This window comes from Bubalus bubalis, chromosome 4, assembly GCF_019923935.1.
Source record: "Bubalus bubalis isolate 160015118507 breed Murrah chromosome 4, NDDB_SH_1, whole genome shotgun sequence".
Classification (NCBI taxonomy): domain Eukaryota; kingdom Metazoa; phylum Chordata; class Mammalia; order Artiodactyla; family Bovidae; genus Bubalus; species Bubalus bubalis.
The window spans coordinates 26,213,000-26,228,372 of record NC_059160.1 but is presented as its reverse complement, the minus strand read 5'-3'; the positions used below and the strand labels follow the sequence as shown (position 1 = coordinate 26,228,372).

General features: G+C 39.6%; 1 protein-coding gene across 1 annotated transcript in view; it reads left to right on the top strand.

Moving 5' to 3' along the window:
- The window catches only part of SLC15A5 (solute carrier family 15 member 5), a 96,691-nt gene that overhangs the window by 26,585 nt on the left and 54,733 nt on the right, over positions 1 to 15,373 (top strand). Inside the window, 1 exon segment of the mRNA XM_006080571.3 lies at positions 4,956 to 5,142. Within this exon segment, the coding sequence (XP_006080633.3) occupies positions 4,956 to 5,142 (187 nt within the window).

Genomic DNA, 15,373 nt, shown 5'->3' with positions numbered 1-15,373 from the left:
AGAAAACAAACAACAAATTTATGATTACCAAAGGGAAAGGGCAGTAAGGATAAATTAGGAGCTTGGGATTAACATATACACTTTACTGGGTGGCACTAGTGGTAAAGAACCTGCCTGCCAGTGCAGGAGATGTAAGAGACACAGGTTCAATCCCTGGCCCAGGAAGATCCCCTACAGGAGAGCATGGCAACCCACTCAAGTATTCTTACCTGGGAAATCCCAGGGACAGTGGAGCCAGGCAGGGTACAGTCCATAGGGTCACACAGAGTCAGACACTGCTGAAGCGACTTAGCATGCATGCAGTACTATAGATAACCAACAAGGCCTTATCTAACACAAGGAACTACATTCAGTATTTTGTAATAACCTATAAGGGAAAAGAATCTGAACGAGTGTTGGGTTGGCCAAAAAGTTCATTTGGGTTTTTTATAACATCTTATGGGAAAACCTGAATGAACTTTGGCTAATCCTATATATATATATTGAGTATGAAGTGAAGTGAAAGTTGCTCAGTCAAGTCTGACTCTTTGCAACCCCATGATATATATATATATATATATATATAGAGAGAGAGAGAGAGAGAGAGAGAGAGAGAGAGAGAGTTTGAAGTGAAGTGAAAGTTGCTCAGTCATGTCTGACTCTTTGCAACCCCATGATATATATATATATATATAGAGAGAGAGAGAGAGAGTTTGAAGTGAAGTGAAAGTCGCTCAGTCATGTCTGACTCTTTGCAACCCCATGGACTATACAGTCCATGGAATTCTCCAGGCTGGAATACTGGAGTGGGTAGCCTTTCCCTTCTCCACGGGATCTTCCCAACCCAGGGATCGAACCCAGATCCCCCGTATTACAGGCAGATTCTTTACCTGCTGAGCCACAAGAGAAGCCCAAGAATACTGGAGTGGGTAGCCTGTCCCTTCTCCAGCGAATCTTCCTGACCCAGGAATCGAACTGAGGTCTCCTGCATTGCAGGCAGATTCTTTACCAACTGAGCTATCAGAGAGCCCCTATATATTGAGTGTATATATATTGAATCACTTTGCTGTATACCTGAAAGTAGCACAATGCTATAAATCAACTCTACTTCGATTAAAAAAAAAATAAAGTACAATTGTTAGAAAAGAATAAGTATAGGATTTCTCCTTGTTTAGAAGGATCCTGCCAGCAACTAGAATAAAAGCCTCTTCTTTTAAAAGAAAAAAAAATTCAGTGTTCATAAATACAGTTTTATTGGAACACAGTCTTATGTTTGTTTGTAATAGTATGTCTGTTTATGCATGCAAACAGCAGAGTTGAGTAGTTGCAACAGAATCCACACATGGAAATATTGTCTATCTGGCCTTTTACAGAAAAGCTTGTTGACCCTTGTTCTAAACAATGCATGAAAACTAGGCTAATTTAGTAGATTCAACCTCTCTCTTGACTCCACAATAATAGATGGTGCAAAAATACAAAAATACCACCTCTATATATGAACATTAATATTATAAAAAATCTTAGAATGAAGAAATTAATCATGAGTACAAAATCGCTAACTGACCCATGGGTGGCCTTGAACCTTCTGTGCAAATAGCACAAATTTTTGATTCTTACCCTCATAATGTAGTGACTCCTACTGTTTCTTTTGACTAAATTCAGCCCTTCTCTGAAAACTGTCATATATTTTAAAATTTGACATAAATTATAATAAACTTTGATAAACTAATTTTTAAGCATATCACCAAATCTAGATGCCTACTCTGTTGCAAAGAACAAACACTAATATCATTGATCACCTATATGTGGCATAGCCTCTAAAAGATGACTTCACAGTGTCTTAAATCAACCCCCACAGCGTGCCTCAGGACTGATTTAGTTATCCTAAATATGAGTCTCAGAGACATTAAGTGACTTGCTATTTGCTCTTGGTTGCCCTACTTGCAATATGGCAGCATGGCTGTCCCAACCCATGGTGGGTATCAGTGCCCACACTTTGCTGTTACCAACTATGCCTCTCTTGTATCTGGGTTAAAAACCCTTATACAGGGCTTCCCTGATGGTTCAGTAGTGAAGAATCTGCCTGCCAATGCAGGAGACATGGATTCAACCTCTGATCAGGGAAGATCCCACATGCCTCAGGGCAACTAAGCCCATGCACCACAACTATTGAGCCTGTTCTCTAGAGCCCGGGAGCCGCAGCTACTGAGCCCACGTGCCTCAACTGCTGAAGCCTGGGTGCCTTAGAGCCCATGCTCTACAACAAGAGAAGCCACTGCAACGAGAAGCCCGAGCACCGCAACTAGAGAGTAGCCCCTGCTCGTGGCAACTAGAGAAAAGCAACAAAGCAATGAAGACCCAGAGCAGCCAAAAATATAGTAAGTAAATAGATAAAATTATATTTTTAAAAATCCCTGTACAATGAACTCCCTGGGCAGTCCAGTGGTTAAGACTCTGTGCTTCAACTGCAGGAGTCATGGGTTTGATTCCTGGTCAAGGAACTAAGATTCTGTATGCCAGGCGTTGCAGCCAAAAATTTATTAAAAAAAAAAAAAAAAAAAAAAAAACCCTCTTACAGACTATACAGGTTCCAAAATCATGTACAGTAATGTTATACCAGAAACTCCAGAGAAAATGGTTAGAATATACTTCTCAAGGGAGGCAGATGAAACTTCCGCTGGGATAGGCTGGTGTTAGATTTTTGCCTCCAGATGAAATAATCACCAGCATAAAGGAGATCAAAGCACCAAGAATAAAACATCATAGCATGCCATATTTTAAATTTAGTAGCAATTATTGACCTTCAGTTCCAAGACATACATTTAAAATATGTTGATATTAAGGCCGATGATGTTGCCATTTGACATTACCGGCCATTCAGAGGTGAAAATGAATCTCTATTGACAGCAATTATTCCTGAATACTCAGAGGCTTGTATGAAATAAGAGTATTTAAAATTTTAAAAGGAGATGATTTCAGAACTTGAGGCAGAAGCAGAAATGATTTCAAGCTTTCAAGACATCGGAGCCTTTTCTTAGATTAGGCAATATATGAATATTGCTTCACTAAAGATTAATCATACATTTGCCACATTATTAAGTTAACAGGTTTCTGTGTCTGTGATTCATGCTGATAATAACTCTATTCCTATTAACAATAATTCTCGTTTGAAATCAGTAACAGAAACTTCCAAGTTGTGCTGTGAGCCTCTCAGTCTTCGAGGAGCTCTGCTGCCAGCACTTTTTCTTAAAAAAATCATTCATTTTCCTCTGATTAAGGAAGGAACTTAATGTTTTGATGGAACTAGGGCAAAACTAGCTAATGTTCCCTTCTCTCTTGCTGTCTTTAACCAACTATAACAATCCTGTTTACTATCCCAAGGGTCAAATTCAAGATTGGAAGATAAATTATCACCAGGACATATTTTATATAGATAAAAAAAAAAAAAAAACTCAGTGAAAATGTAGTCCATCCCTGGATGGAGGCAGTTAACAGAGCAAAAGGCTCATTTTATAATCGGTGGACTTGTTAGCAACTGTACTGACTTATGACTCTGCTTCTCCTTATGCTTCTCAAGTTGCACACCTGATAATTAGAGAAGGAGATAGTGAAGGTTTAAAACAAGAAGCTATCATCTGGATGTTTGAGCCAGGTTGCTCTCCCAGGATGGGGGTAAAGCAGGAATCCTAATGAAGTTCACACACTGTAAGAAAAAAAAAAAAAAAAAAAAAATATATATATATATATATATGGAGACTCCATCCCTTAAGGACAAAACTTGGGTTGACTTTCTCACCAAGCCAATTAATAGCTTTGTGTGCCACTGAGAATTCAAGAAATACTCTGTGCTGCTAATGATAATGACAAAGATGTGATTATTGCAACAAAGCTCATGAACTGTAAAAGTGAGAAGATACACCTTTCCTGTGACACTGAGCTTTAGTTCTAACCTAACAGTTATAACCTAACAAAAGGTTTGGAGCACATGAAGAGACTCCAAGTTAATGTCAGAGTTTTAGTTAGTATTAGGATTTATTTTAAAAATGAAATTCCTACACTATGTTGAGGGTTTGCAGTAGAGCAGAGGTATTGTCAATTGTTGTAGGTTTTTTTGTATGTTTGTTTTTAATTTCTTCTACTTTATTGTGCAACATTTTTCATGGAATTCCCTTTTTGGTCCCCTAGTGCTTCACAATTAGTTTAAAAGGAGAGTATAGACACAAGTCTGTTTTCTCTCTTTTTTTTTCTCATTTTACTTGACATATTAAAAATGAGACCAATCCAGGGAGCCTAATAAATATAGCCTACATCAAGTAATGGGTTTCTACACTGGGCCCCTCTCCTTAGGGAAAAATCATTCTTACTTACTTTGCTACCAAACTCAATGCTATTTAAAGGATATACTAGCCACAATCCATTGTTTATGAGTGAAAAGAAAGTCTTAATACTTTCTGCTGGCTTTTGCTTTATTGTTGGGAAAAACAAAAACTTTACTTGCTGATATGCAATATTTGTTACCTGATTTCTTATGTGTCATCTGAAGCACAAAATTAGGGTCTTTGTTACTTTTCCAAGGAAAACTAAGAAGAAAGACTAGATGACAAAAGATTCATCATAAAGAATCAGTAGCATTGTCAACAGACTAAACAGAGCTCCTACTGACCTTTGTCAGCTCATAATCCTGACCTCAAAGACATGGGGAATGTCCAACTTATCTGTCACAGGTACAGGCAAGGGACAAGGCATCTGCCACAGGAATCTTCCTCTAAAGTTAAACCACCGTCTTTTTTTTCTTTTTTGAAATCATTTTATTTATTTTGGCCTCACCATGGGGCACGTGGGATCCTAGCTCCCCAACCAGAGACCAAGCCCGCACACACCCCCTGCATTGGAAGCTCAGAGTATTAACCACTGGACCACCAGGGAAGTCTTAAACCACTGTCTTAATGCATGGCTCTTTCCCTGTTGAAAAGCAGATTCCTTCAGGATATTATCTGCAGACCGTGAACTCCAGTCTTAATCTGCGTGGATCGCTTCTGCCAGTTTCAGTCATGAATGTCATCAGTATCCTACCACTACTCATTCTGGCTCCTTTTATGGAATATTTCAGCACCTGCCTGCTTCCCTCTAAGAGAGATGGCTCTTTTCTGTCAGCATGCATTGGTAAGTACAACTTACCATTTCTAGTAAGTGGTTTGTAACTTTTTTTTAATTGGAGGGCAATTACTTTACGATATTGTGCTGATTTCTGCCATACATCATCATGAATCAGCTACAGGCATACATATGTCCCCTCCCTCTTAATCCTCCATGCCACCTTCCACACCACTGTAGGTGGTCACAGAGCGCTGGGTTGAACTCCCTGTGTCGCACAGCAAATTCCCACTGGCTGTCTGTTTTACATATGGTAAAGTGAATGTTTCCATGCTACTCTCTCAATTCATCCCACCCTCTCCATCCCATACTAAAATAAGAAACACTGTACAAGGCTCTAAGTTAGCTATGTGCTCTGGAGTGGAGTCTGATTTTGACAAATTAGGAAGAAGGTACATTCAAGAGTATCGATGTCCAGTTTCTCAAGTCTCTACATGGACATCAGTGTTCCATTTTCTTCCTATCCTTTTATGCTTCTCAGAAGACACACCTGATATAAAGACGTGGCGAAATTTTCAGTGCCACCAAATGGCCTCTCCTTCTTCATGTAAAACAGTCTCTACTCCTAAGTTGACGCTGAGAATGTTTTAAAAAATTAACACAGGTAAGCCATAATACTTGGGAGGAATTAAATTCTGAACCAGCAGAAAAAAAATTATTACAAGTTAGTACAGTGATTCAGTTTCAGTACAGTATTTCTTCCAATAGTAAGGTGCGCAACAATAATTTTCAAACACTTTTTCCACCTTGAGATATAATTGACATTGTTGTTCAGTTGCTAAGTCATGTCCAACTCTTTGGGATTTCATGGACTGCAGCACGCCAAGCTTCCCTGTCCTTCATTTAAAATTTTAATTTTTTAAAAATCATAAATAGTTTCATGGATCTAAAATTTCATGTACAAATAAGAAAAAAAGTGAAGTCGCTCAGTCGTGTCCGACTATTTGGGACCCCATGCACTGTAGCCTACCAGGGTCCTCAGTCCATGGGATTTTCCAGGCAAGAATACTGGAGTGGGTTGCCATTTCCTTCTCCAGGGGATCTTCAACCCAGGGATCAAACCCGGGTCTCCCGCATTGTAGGCAGACGCTTTACCATCTGAGCTACCAGGAAACCCATGTACAAATAAGGTCTACTTATATTTGTATCGGAGAAGGCAATGGCACCCCACTTCAGTACTCTTGCCTGGAAAATCCCATGGATGGAGGAGCTTGGTAGGCTGCAGTCCATGGGGTCGCGACAAGTCGGACATGACTGAGAGACTTCACTTTCACTTTTCACTTTCATGCACTGGAGAAGGAAATGGCAACCCACTCCAGTGTTCTTGCCTGGAGAATCCCAGGGACGGGGGAGCCTGGTGGGCTGCCGTCTATGGGGTCGCACAGAGTCGGACACTACTGAAGTGACTTAGCAGTAGCAGTATATTTGTATATTCTCTGTATTCCTTTGGGTGTCTATTTACATATTCTTAAAGAATTATCCTTCCATTTTTAAAATAAAGATTCAGTCTCTCAGTCGTGTCCAACTCTTTGCAAGCCCATAGACTGGAGCACACCAGGCTTCCCTGTCCTTCACTATATTCCAGAGTTTGCTCAAACTCATATCTGTAGAATAGGCCATGTGATCCAACCATCTCATCTTCTGTCATCCCTTCTCCTCCTGCTCTCAGTCTCTCCCAGCATCAGGGCCTTTTCCAATCAGTCGGCTCTTCGTATAGGGAGGCCAAAGTATTGAGCTTCGGCTTCAGCATCAGTCTTTCCAGTGAATATTGAGGGTTGATTTCCTTTAGGATTGACTGGTTTGATCTCCTTGCTGTGCAAGGGACTCTCAAGAGTCTTCTCCAGCACCATAATTCAAAAGCATCAAATGTGTGAGTTTAAGGTACACAATGTTATAAATTGATACCATTCTATATTGCAAAATATTTATGACAATAAGGTTAGTTAACACATCCTTGACCTCATATAATTGCTACTTTGTTGTTGTTATGGTCCCTTCTTAATTTTTAAAGTGAAAAAAATGTAGGACATCTTACACAGATTCTATCCCTGGATCAGGCAGATCCCCTGGAGAAGGAAATGGCAACCCACTCCAGCATTCTTGCCTGGAAAATTCCATGGACAAAGAAGCCTGGTGGGCTGCAGTTCATAGGGCGTCAAAGAGTTGGACACGACTGAACACTGACCTCATATTATTACCATGTTGTTGTTGATATGGTCTACTCTCGATTTTTTAAAGTGAAAAAAATGTAGGACTTCTTACTCAGAACACAATCTATAGACGGTAAAGCAAAATTTCTGCCAATGAAATGGGAGAGGAGGAGCATTCTGGTGACATTCTCCTCTGCCTCGCTGTGGTCCCCCAGGCACTGCCATGGAACAGGAAGATAAGAAACAGGAAAACCAAGCTCATCTGATGACCAGAGACTGGGGTCTCAGCCCCTGCTCTGCTGCTGAGCTGTTCCTGGGTGACTTGGGAAAGCCACTTAATTTTGTCTTCTAGTTCACTTTTTTAATTGAGGGCCATGCCCGAGATAAATGTTGGAACCCTTTGTTCTGTAAAATGTTTGAAATCATTCAAGGTGATAATAGCGCCTAGAGCACAGTTGGGGCACAGTGTGGAAGCTCTACAAATATTAGCTAATACTAAGTCATCATTTGCAGGGGCAGGTCTAATTGTTTGGTGAGGATAAACAGAAAGCAGAGGAAGTTTGAAACTCTTAAGAATAGCATGCAATGGCAACATTATGTCTTATCATCTACTTGAGAAATAATTTCATTGAGAGTCAAGGCCAGGCATCTGGAAGTTTCTTTTCTCTTGGTTCACTTCAGTTCAGTTCAGTCACTCAGTCGTGTCCAACTCTTTGCGACCCCATGAACTGCAGCACGCCAGGCCTCCCTGTCCATCACCAGCTCCTAGAGTTCACCCAAACCCATGTCCATTGAGTCGGTGATGCCATCCAACCATCTCATCCTCTGTTGTTCCCTTCTCCTCCTGCCCTCAATCTTTCCCAGCATCAGGGTCTTTTCAAATGAGTCATCTCTTCGCATCAGGTGGCCAGAGTATTGGAGTTTCAGCTTCAACATTAGTCCTTCCAATGAACACCCAGGACTGATCTCCTTTAGGATGGACTGGTTGGATCTCCTTGCAGTTCAAGGGCCTCTCAAGAGTCTTCTTCAACACCACAGTTCAAAAGCATCAATTCTTTGGTGCTCCTGTTGTTATTCTTAAAACCTCCTTTGTATAAATCTGTAAAGACAACGCAGTCTTCTGGCAACCCATTATTATATATATATATATATATATATATATATATATATATATATATATTTTGCTGTTTCTCTTTTTATAGAAGTTACTGTTATTTACCAGAGCCATCAACAAGATCACTCTAGACCACATCACAGAGTAGATTTGTTTTTAGAAAGAACTCAAAGTGACTAAACTCAGTTTATTTTATCTTCAATTGTAGAGGTCTTCAGCACAAAATATTTTTTGATTTATTCTGTAAGCCAGTAACCCTGACATTATTTATTGTTATAGGTTTAGACAAACTATAAAACTTAATAGGTTTTAACAATCCTTAAATCTTACAAACTGCTTTTTTTTTTTGTCTGCTAGTATAGAAATCCAACCCAGTATTTAGTGAATGTCCAGCACTATTTGAGGATACAAAAGAAAAGTAAGACTTTGTACATACCCTCAGCAAGTGTACTATTAAAATATAATGAATGCAGAACAACGTGGGGGTAAATTTATATGGCAAAATGCCAGAACTCTTGGCAGTCCTGTACAAAATCATGAAAATTCATTCTAAGCTTCTGAATTATGCTTTATTACTAAAAAATTTTTTAAATTGGGTTACTTTAGAGAAATATGATATACAATATGGATGAAAGAACTACTTTTTAAAATCCTTTCTGTGAATTCCCTGGCAGTCCAATGGTTAGCTTTCACTAATGAGGGCCCGGGTGAGGACTCAGGTACATTCTCTGGTTGGGGTACTAAGATCTTGCAGGCCACATGGCGTGGCCAAAAAAATAAAATAAAATCCTTCTTGAGTGTAAGAAATCTTAAATTCACTTGAAATATGAGCACTTTCTCTTGGACAGTTCTCCAGTCTCACCTATTTGAAAGCATGTCTATTCTTAAAGAAGTGTATGTGTTTTTCTGGAGGGAGGAAAGTTAGCTAGAATTATCTGATATATTATTTGATGTTAATGAACTAAATATTCCCTGTGAAGGTTGGTAACAGACTTAGTGGGCAGGAAGAAAAGGAAAAAAACCAGATTCATCTAAAAAATCTGAGCTATATCCTTCTGAGTACAAATTACTGAATTCAATTGTTTCTAAGCCAGACTCCATTCATTTGTTCATTTACATACTTGCTCACTTATTTGCATAATATTTTGCTCTGGGGAAATAAAGAGGTGTGATGATATGTATCTTTTTAACTAGATGTTTGCTTAAGTTTTCCATATCCTGCTTGTGATTATGGAAGATTAATAAGTTTTATCAGGACATAGAAGCATAAACCTAGGGTACTTTTTGATAGTGATTTACATAACTGAATTAATCTAACATTAAAATTCACTTTTGCTTTGAACCTAAGTGCCTTGAAAATGTGAGTGAAGTATGTAAGTATATAAATTATGAACAAACAAATATTTATGAATTCCTCATTTGAACCTAGGCACCTTCCTATGCATATTCCACTTAATCTCATGATAAATCATCATTTACTAGGTCAAGGATCTCAAAGATAATGTCTTATTTGAATTCAGACCTTCTAATTGTAAGGCCATTGTTTCATTATTTGTTATTATTATTCCACTTACTAGCTATCTATAGTTCCTTTTTACTGGAGTATAATTGTTTTACAACGTTGTGTTAGTTTCAGCTGTACAATAACGTGAATCAGTCATATGTATACATATATACTCTCTCTCGAGTCTCCCTCCCATACCCCAATTCCTACCCTGATTCCACCCCTCTAGGTCATCACAGAGCACCAAGCTGAGCTCCCTGTGCTATATAGCAGCTTCCTACTAGTTATCTGTTTCACACATGGTAGTGTATATATGGGAGAAGAAAATGGCAACCCACTCCAGTGTTCTTCCCTGGAGAATCCCAGGGATGAGGGAGCCTGGTGGGCTGCCGTCTCTGGGGTCGCACAGAGTCGGACATGACTGAAGTGACTTAGCAGCAGCAGCAGGAGTGTATATATGTCGATGCCACTCTCTCAATTCATCACCCCCATTCCTTCCCCCACTGTGTCCACAAGTCTGTCTTCTACTTTTGTACCTCTATTCCTTCCCTGTAAATCGATTAATCAGAACCATTTTTCTAGATTCTATATATATATACATTAATACACAATATTGGTTTTTCTCTTTCGCACTTACTTTACTGTGTATGACAGGCTCTAGGTTCATTCACATCACCACAACTGATTCAATTTCGTTCGTTTTTATGGTTGAGTAGTATTCCATTGTTGGAGAAGGCAATGGCACCCCACTCCAGTACTCTTGCCTGGAAAATCCCATGGACGGAGGGGCCTGGTGGGCTGCAGTCCATGGGATCGCTAAGAGTCGGACACGACTGAGAGACTTCACTTTCACTTTTCACTTTCATGCATTGGAGAAGGAAATGGCAGCCCACTCCAGTGTTCTTGCCTGGAGAATCCCAGGGACGGGGGAGCCTGGTGGGCTGCTGTCTATTGGGTCGCACAGAGTCGGACACGACTGAAGCGACTTAGCAGTGGCAGCAGCAGCAGCAGTATTCCATTGTATATACGTACCATATGTTCTTTATCCATTCATCTGTCAATGGTCATCTAGGTTGCTTCCATGTCCTGGCTATTGTAAATAGTGCTGTTTTGAACATTTAAATTATAGACATTATCAGTGTTAATTTGGAATCCTTACTGCTATTTCTAATCAAGGCTATGAAGTAAATGAAAAATCCTTCTGCCATCACAATGAGTTGGTCTTTAAGGTTCCCCCACTCCCTTCCGGAGAAGGCAATGGCACCCCACTCCAGTACTCTTGCCTGGAAAATCCCATGGATGGAGGAGCCTGGAAGGCTGCAGTCCATGGGGTCGCTGAGGGTCGGACACGACTGAGCAACCTCATTTTCACTCTTCACTTTCATGCATTGGAGAAGGAAATGGCAACCCCCTCCAGTGTTCTTGCCTGGAGAATCCCAGGGACGGGGGAGCCTGGTGGACTGCCATCTATGGGGTCGCACAGAGTCAGACACGACTGAAGTGACTTAGCAGCAGCTTAGCAGCAGCACTCCCTTTCACAGTCAGTCACTCCCTGTCCAAGGGCTGTCATGTTTAAGGAGGCAGATGGTGCCAACGCTGAGATGCCTAGGGTTTGACAAGGATAATGACAGCCCAGGCGAAGAGTGAGGGGTAGAGAAATCTCATTTGGTTGGTCAAAGTAGAAATTTAACACAGGAAAAAAAAATGAGCTTGCTTTTCTTTATCTAGCTCATAACAATGCAAGGAAAGAGGGGTTTCTGATTGAAGATAGGACATTCTTGAGTTTATCAGCTAAAGAAATTAACAAGTATATGACCGTACCAATGATAAAAAAAAATCTCCGAATCTTTTAGAACTTGGATGACAAAGGTTTGATACACACAGAGTGTTTCATCAAGACTGTATTTTCCTAACATTACATGAGACAGATGTATCTATGTATTTATCTATTTAAGTCAGCCTTAATACACCAAGAATCTAGAATCAGTGATATTATGATGTATCCTCTGTCATAGTTGGATATACTTTGTTTTAGCTTTTTTTGGTTCAAAACTGTTTACACCATGAGTATTTCCTTTCCTACCATTAGTTAAGATCCAGTATGTGACATTTAGTAGCTAGTGCTGACACACACCAGTATTAATCTGACTAAAATTAGCTTAATTAAGATGTTATTAAGCCTTATACAAAGCAGAAGTGCACAAAGCAGTAGGTAGCTGTTATCTTGGCTTTTAAGTAACATTGATATTGAAATGCAGATGAAGTATATCCAAATATCTTCCAGGCCTTCCTCTTTAAAATAAAACTTGAAAATTCAAATCCTAATTCAAAGTTCTTTATGATTCAGGTACAACCAAGGTGCTGGTCCCTTTATATATATATACCTTCTACTGGTTTATATATAGTACCTTCTACTGCTGCTGCTGCTGCTGCTAAGTCACTTCAGTCGTGTCCGACTCTGTGCAACCCCATAGACAGCAGCCCACCAGGCTCCCCTGTCCCTGGGATTCTCCAGGCAAGAACACTGGAGTGGGTTGCCATTTCCTTCTCCAATGCATGAAGGTGAAATGTGAAAGTGAAGTCGCTCAGTCCTGTCCAACTCTGAACGACCCCATGGACTGCAGCCTACCAGGCTCCTCCGTCCATGGGATTTTCCAGGCAAGAGTACTGGAGTGGGGTGCCATTGCCTTCTCTGAGTACCTTCTACTAGTTCTAATAATTGACAGAGTTTCTTTTTGGTTGGAATCAAAGTGCTTGATAAATTAAAAACCAAGCCAGGGATCCAGTTAAATTCACTGAAAGTAGGAGTATTTCATCAAAACTACTTTTTCTCTAATATAGTTTTCAGAACTGTGACACCAAGAAACATCATGGTGTATACCTTCTGCAAAATACCTGGCAGGAAGTTTTGTAAACACTAAAAAAAGTAACATGCAAATATCTAGCCTGAATAACTCATTCATTCAGTTATTCATTTGTTTAAGAAAAGCACATCGATGTTCTTAGGTTCTTACTTTTAAAGTTGACATCAACACTGGAATTAAATTTGAGGTAAAGTAGACCAGAAGGAAAATAGATTTTTTTCAGGGAAAATAATTTTTCCATGGGTTGCAGGGGGGAATGGTTTCTGAATGATTCAAGAGTGTTGCATTTATTGTGCACTTTATTTCTATTATTGTTGTATCAATTCCATCTCAGATCATCAGACATTGGATCTCGGAGGTTGGGGACCCCTAAATTAGACCATCTAGTAAGTGAGCTGAAGCAATATTTTATGCCTTACAGATATGTTTGTGTAACTGATCTCCATGCAAATGAATGACCTGTTTCAGATTCAGAAGTTAAAACACAAACTGAAGCTGAACCTCCTGAAATGAGTTCCCAGTGGTCTAAAGAGAAACAAAAGACAGAATATGGCTGCTGCTGCTGCTAAGTCGCTTCAGTAGTGTCCGACTCTGTGCGACCCCATAGACGGCAGCCCACCAGGTTCCCCCGTCCCTGGGATTCTCCAGGCAAGAACAACTGGAGTGGGTTGCCATTTCCTTCTCCAATACATGAAAGTGAAAAGTGAAAGTGAAGTCGCTCAGTCATGTCGGACTCTTAGCAACCCCATGGACTGCAACCTACCAGGCTCCTCCATCCATGGGATTTTCCAGGCAAGAGTACTGGAGTGGGGTGCCATTGCCCAGGAGCATACCACTAACAGGAGAAACAAAGTAAAAAACATACGCCAAGTAGCAGGTGAGAAAGAGCTTCCACAAAGGCAGAAATATATACGATGATAAAATCATAGCTATCTTTATAAGAGTGTTTTATGGACACCAGTGTGTTCTTACATTAGCCAGTTTCCTGTTTTTGGAATTTGCCAAAATCATGGATCTGAGGACAATTTCTCAAGGACTCAGTAGATTTTCATCCTTTCAGTTGTGTTACATATCAGAGACTTAGACATCAAATGACACGTTAAAAAAAAATCCATAGTTTTCTCAGTGAGGCAAATTTATCCAATGTTGGAAGCATCTTTACATATTTATATTGTAGTGTTAGATTTTGCTTCAACAGGAAACAGCAAGTACAACCAAAATGTCTGAATAAATTCTGACTTAAAAAATTTATTGTGGTCTCATTTGAAAAATTATCACACGGTGGGATAATAGAATAAACTCTAAGTGATTTAAGACTTTTAGAGAGTTGTCTACAACCATGTGTGTGTTCAGCCTCTTTGGTCATGTCCAAATCTTTGCAATCCTATGGACTATAGCCCACCAGGCTCCTTTGTCCATGGGATTCTCCAGGCAAGAATACTGGGGTGGGTTGCTGGTCCCTCCTCCAGGGGATCTTCCCGACACAGGGTCAGACTCAGGTTTCCCGCATTGCAGGCAGATTCTTTACCATTTGAGCCACCAGTGAAGCCCCTACAATGACATAGCCAATATTAAAGCATACATTATTTATCTAAATATAAGATCTCCTTTGGAACCGTGTGCTTTATCTTGTAAATACAGATCTGCTAGAGGTTTAAAATGTGTACTTTCTGATAAACTACACTCTGCTTTGGACAAGTTATGATCTCATAGGTGTTAAGGATAAAATTGGAGCAGATTTAATTTAGGTCGGAATGCAGCTTTGTTTTGAATTTTTAAAAAAGCCATTTTTCATCTGCGCCAGAGTGCAGTAGCAAATAAAAAGCAAATGCAGTTAGTTTGATGTTTCAGGTAAAATATGCTTTGCCCTAAAATATCTAGGTAGATGAACTAAATATTTGTGCTTTGCTTGAAATTGTTTGGAGAACTGTCTTTCGTTGGATTTTCCTAGAACAGGTCTCAGAGCTTCTTGGATCTGGTTGAATGTAGGTCTGATCAAACCTTCTAGGATGGAGCTTGAAATTCTGTCTAGCAAGCTGCCAGGTGATTCCTATGCTGTTGATCAAAGACTAGACTTTAAGTTTCAAGGACAGAGCAAAAACCCAAGAGACTGCTCTCTCACATTTCATGCTTGTATACTGCCAGCAGAGGCTTAGGTAAAAAAATGCTACAATTTCTCGTCAGGTCAGAGCTAAAATTCTGCAGTAGGCAATAAAAGCTGACAAGTCAACCAAAATTTGGCCAACCACTACACTCATGGGCCAAATCTGGCCTGCCATTTGCTTTTACATTATCTGCAAGCTAAAAGTTGTTTTCACTGATGAACATTTGCAATTGATTTGATAAGAAATGATAACTTTGAATACCAATTAAGTGAAATTACATTATACCCTCAAAAAAGCATTATTAGTTTGAATCTTATCAATAAAAAATTTGTAGAAAATATATTCTATTTCTTGTTATATAATAGTTACATAGCTTCAAAATGTTGCCTTTTGTCACATAAAACCAAAAATACTTACCACTGGTTTTTTACAAAAAATATTTGCCCATCTCTTGTCTAATCTATTGCCTTTAAAGCTATAAACTTTCCTGGATAAAATACAAT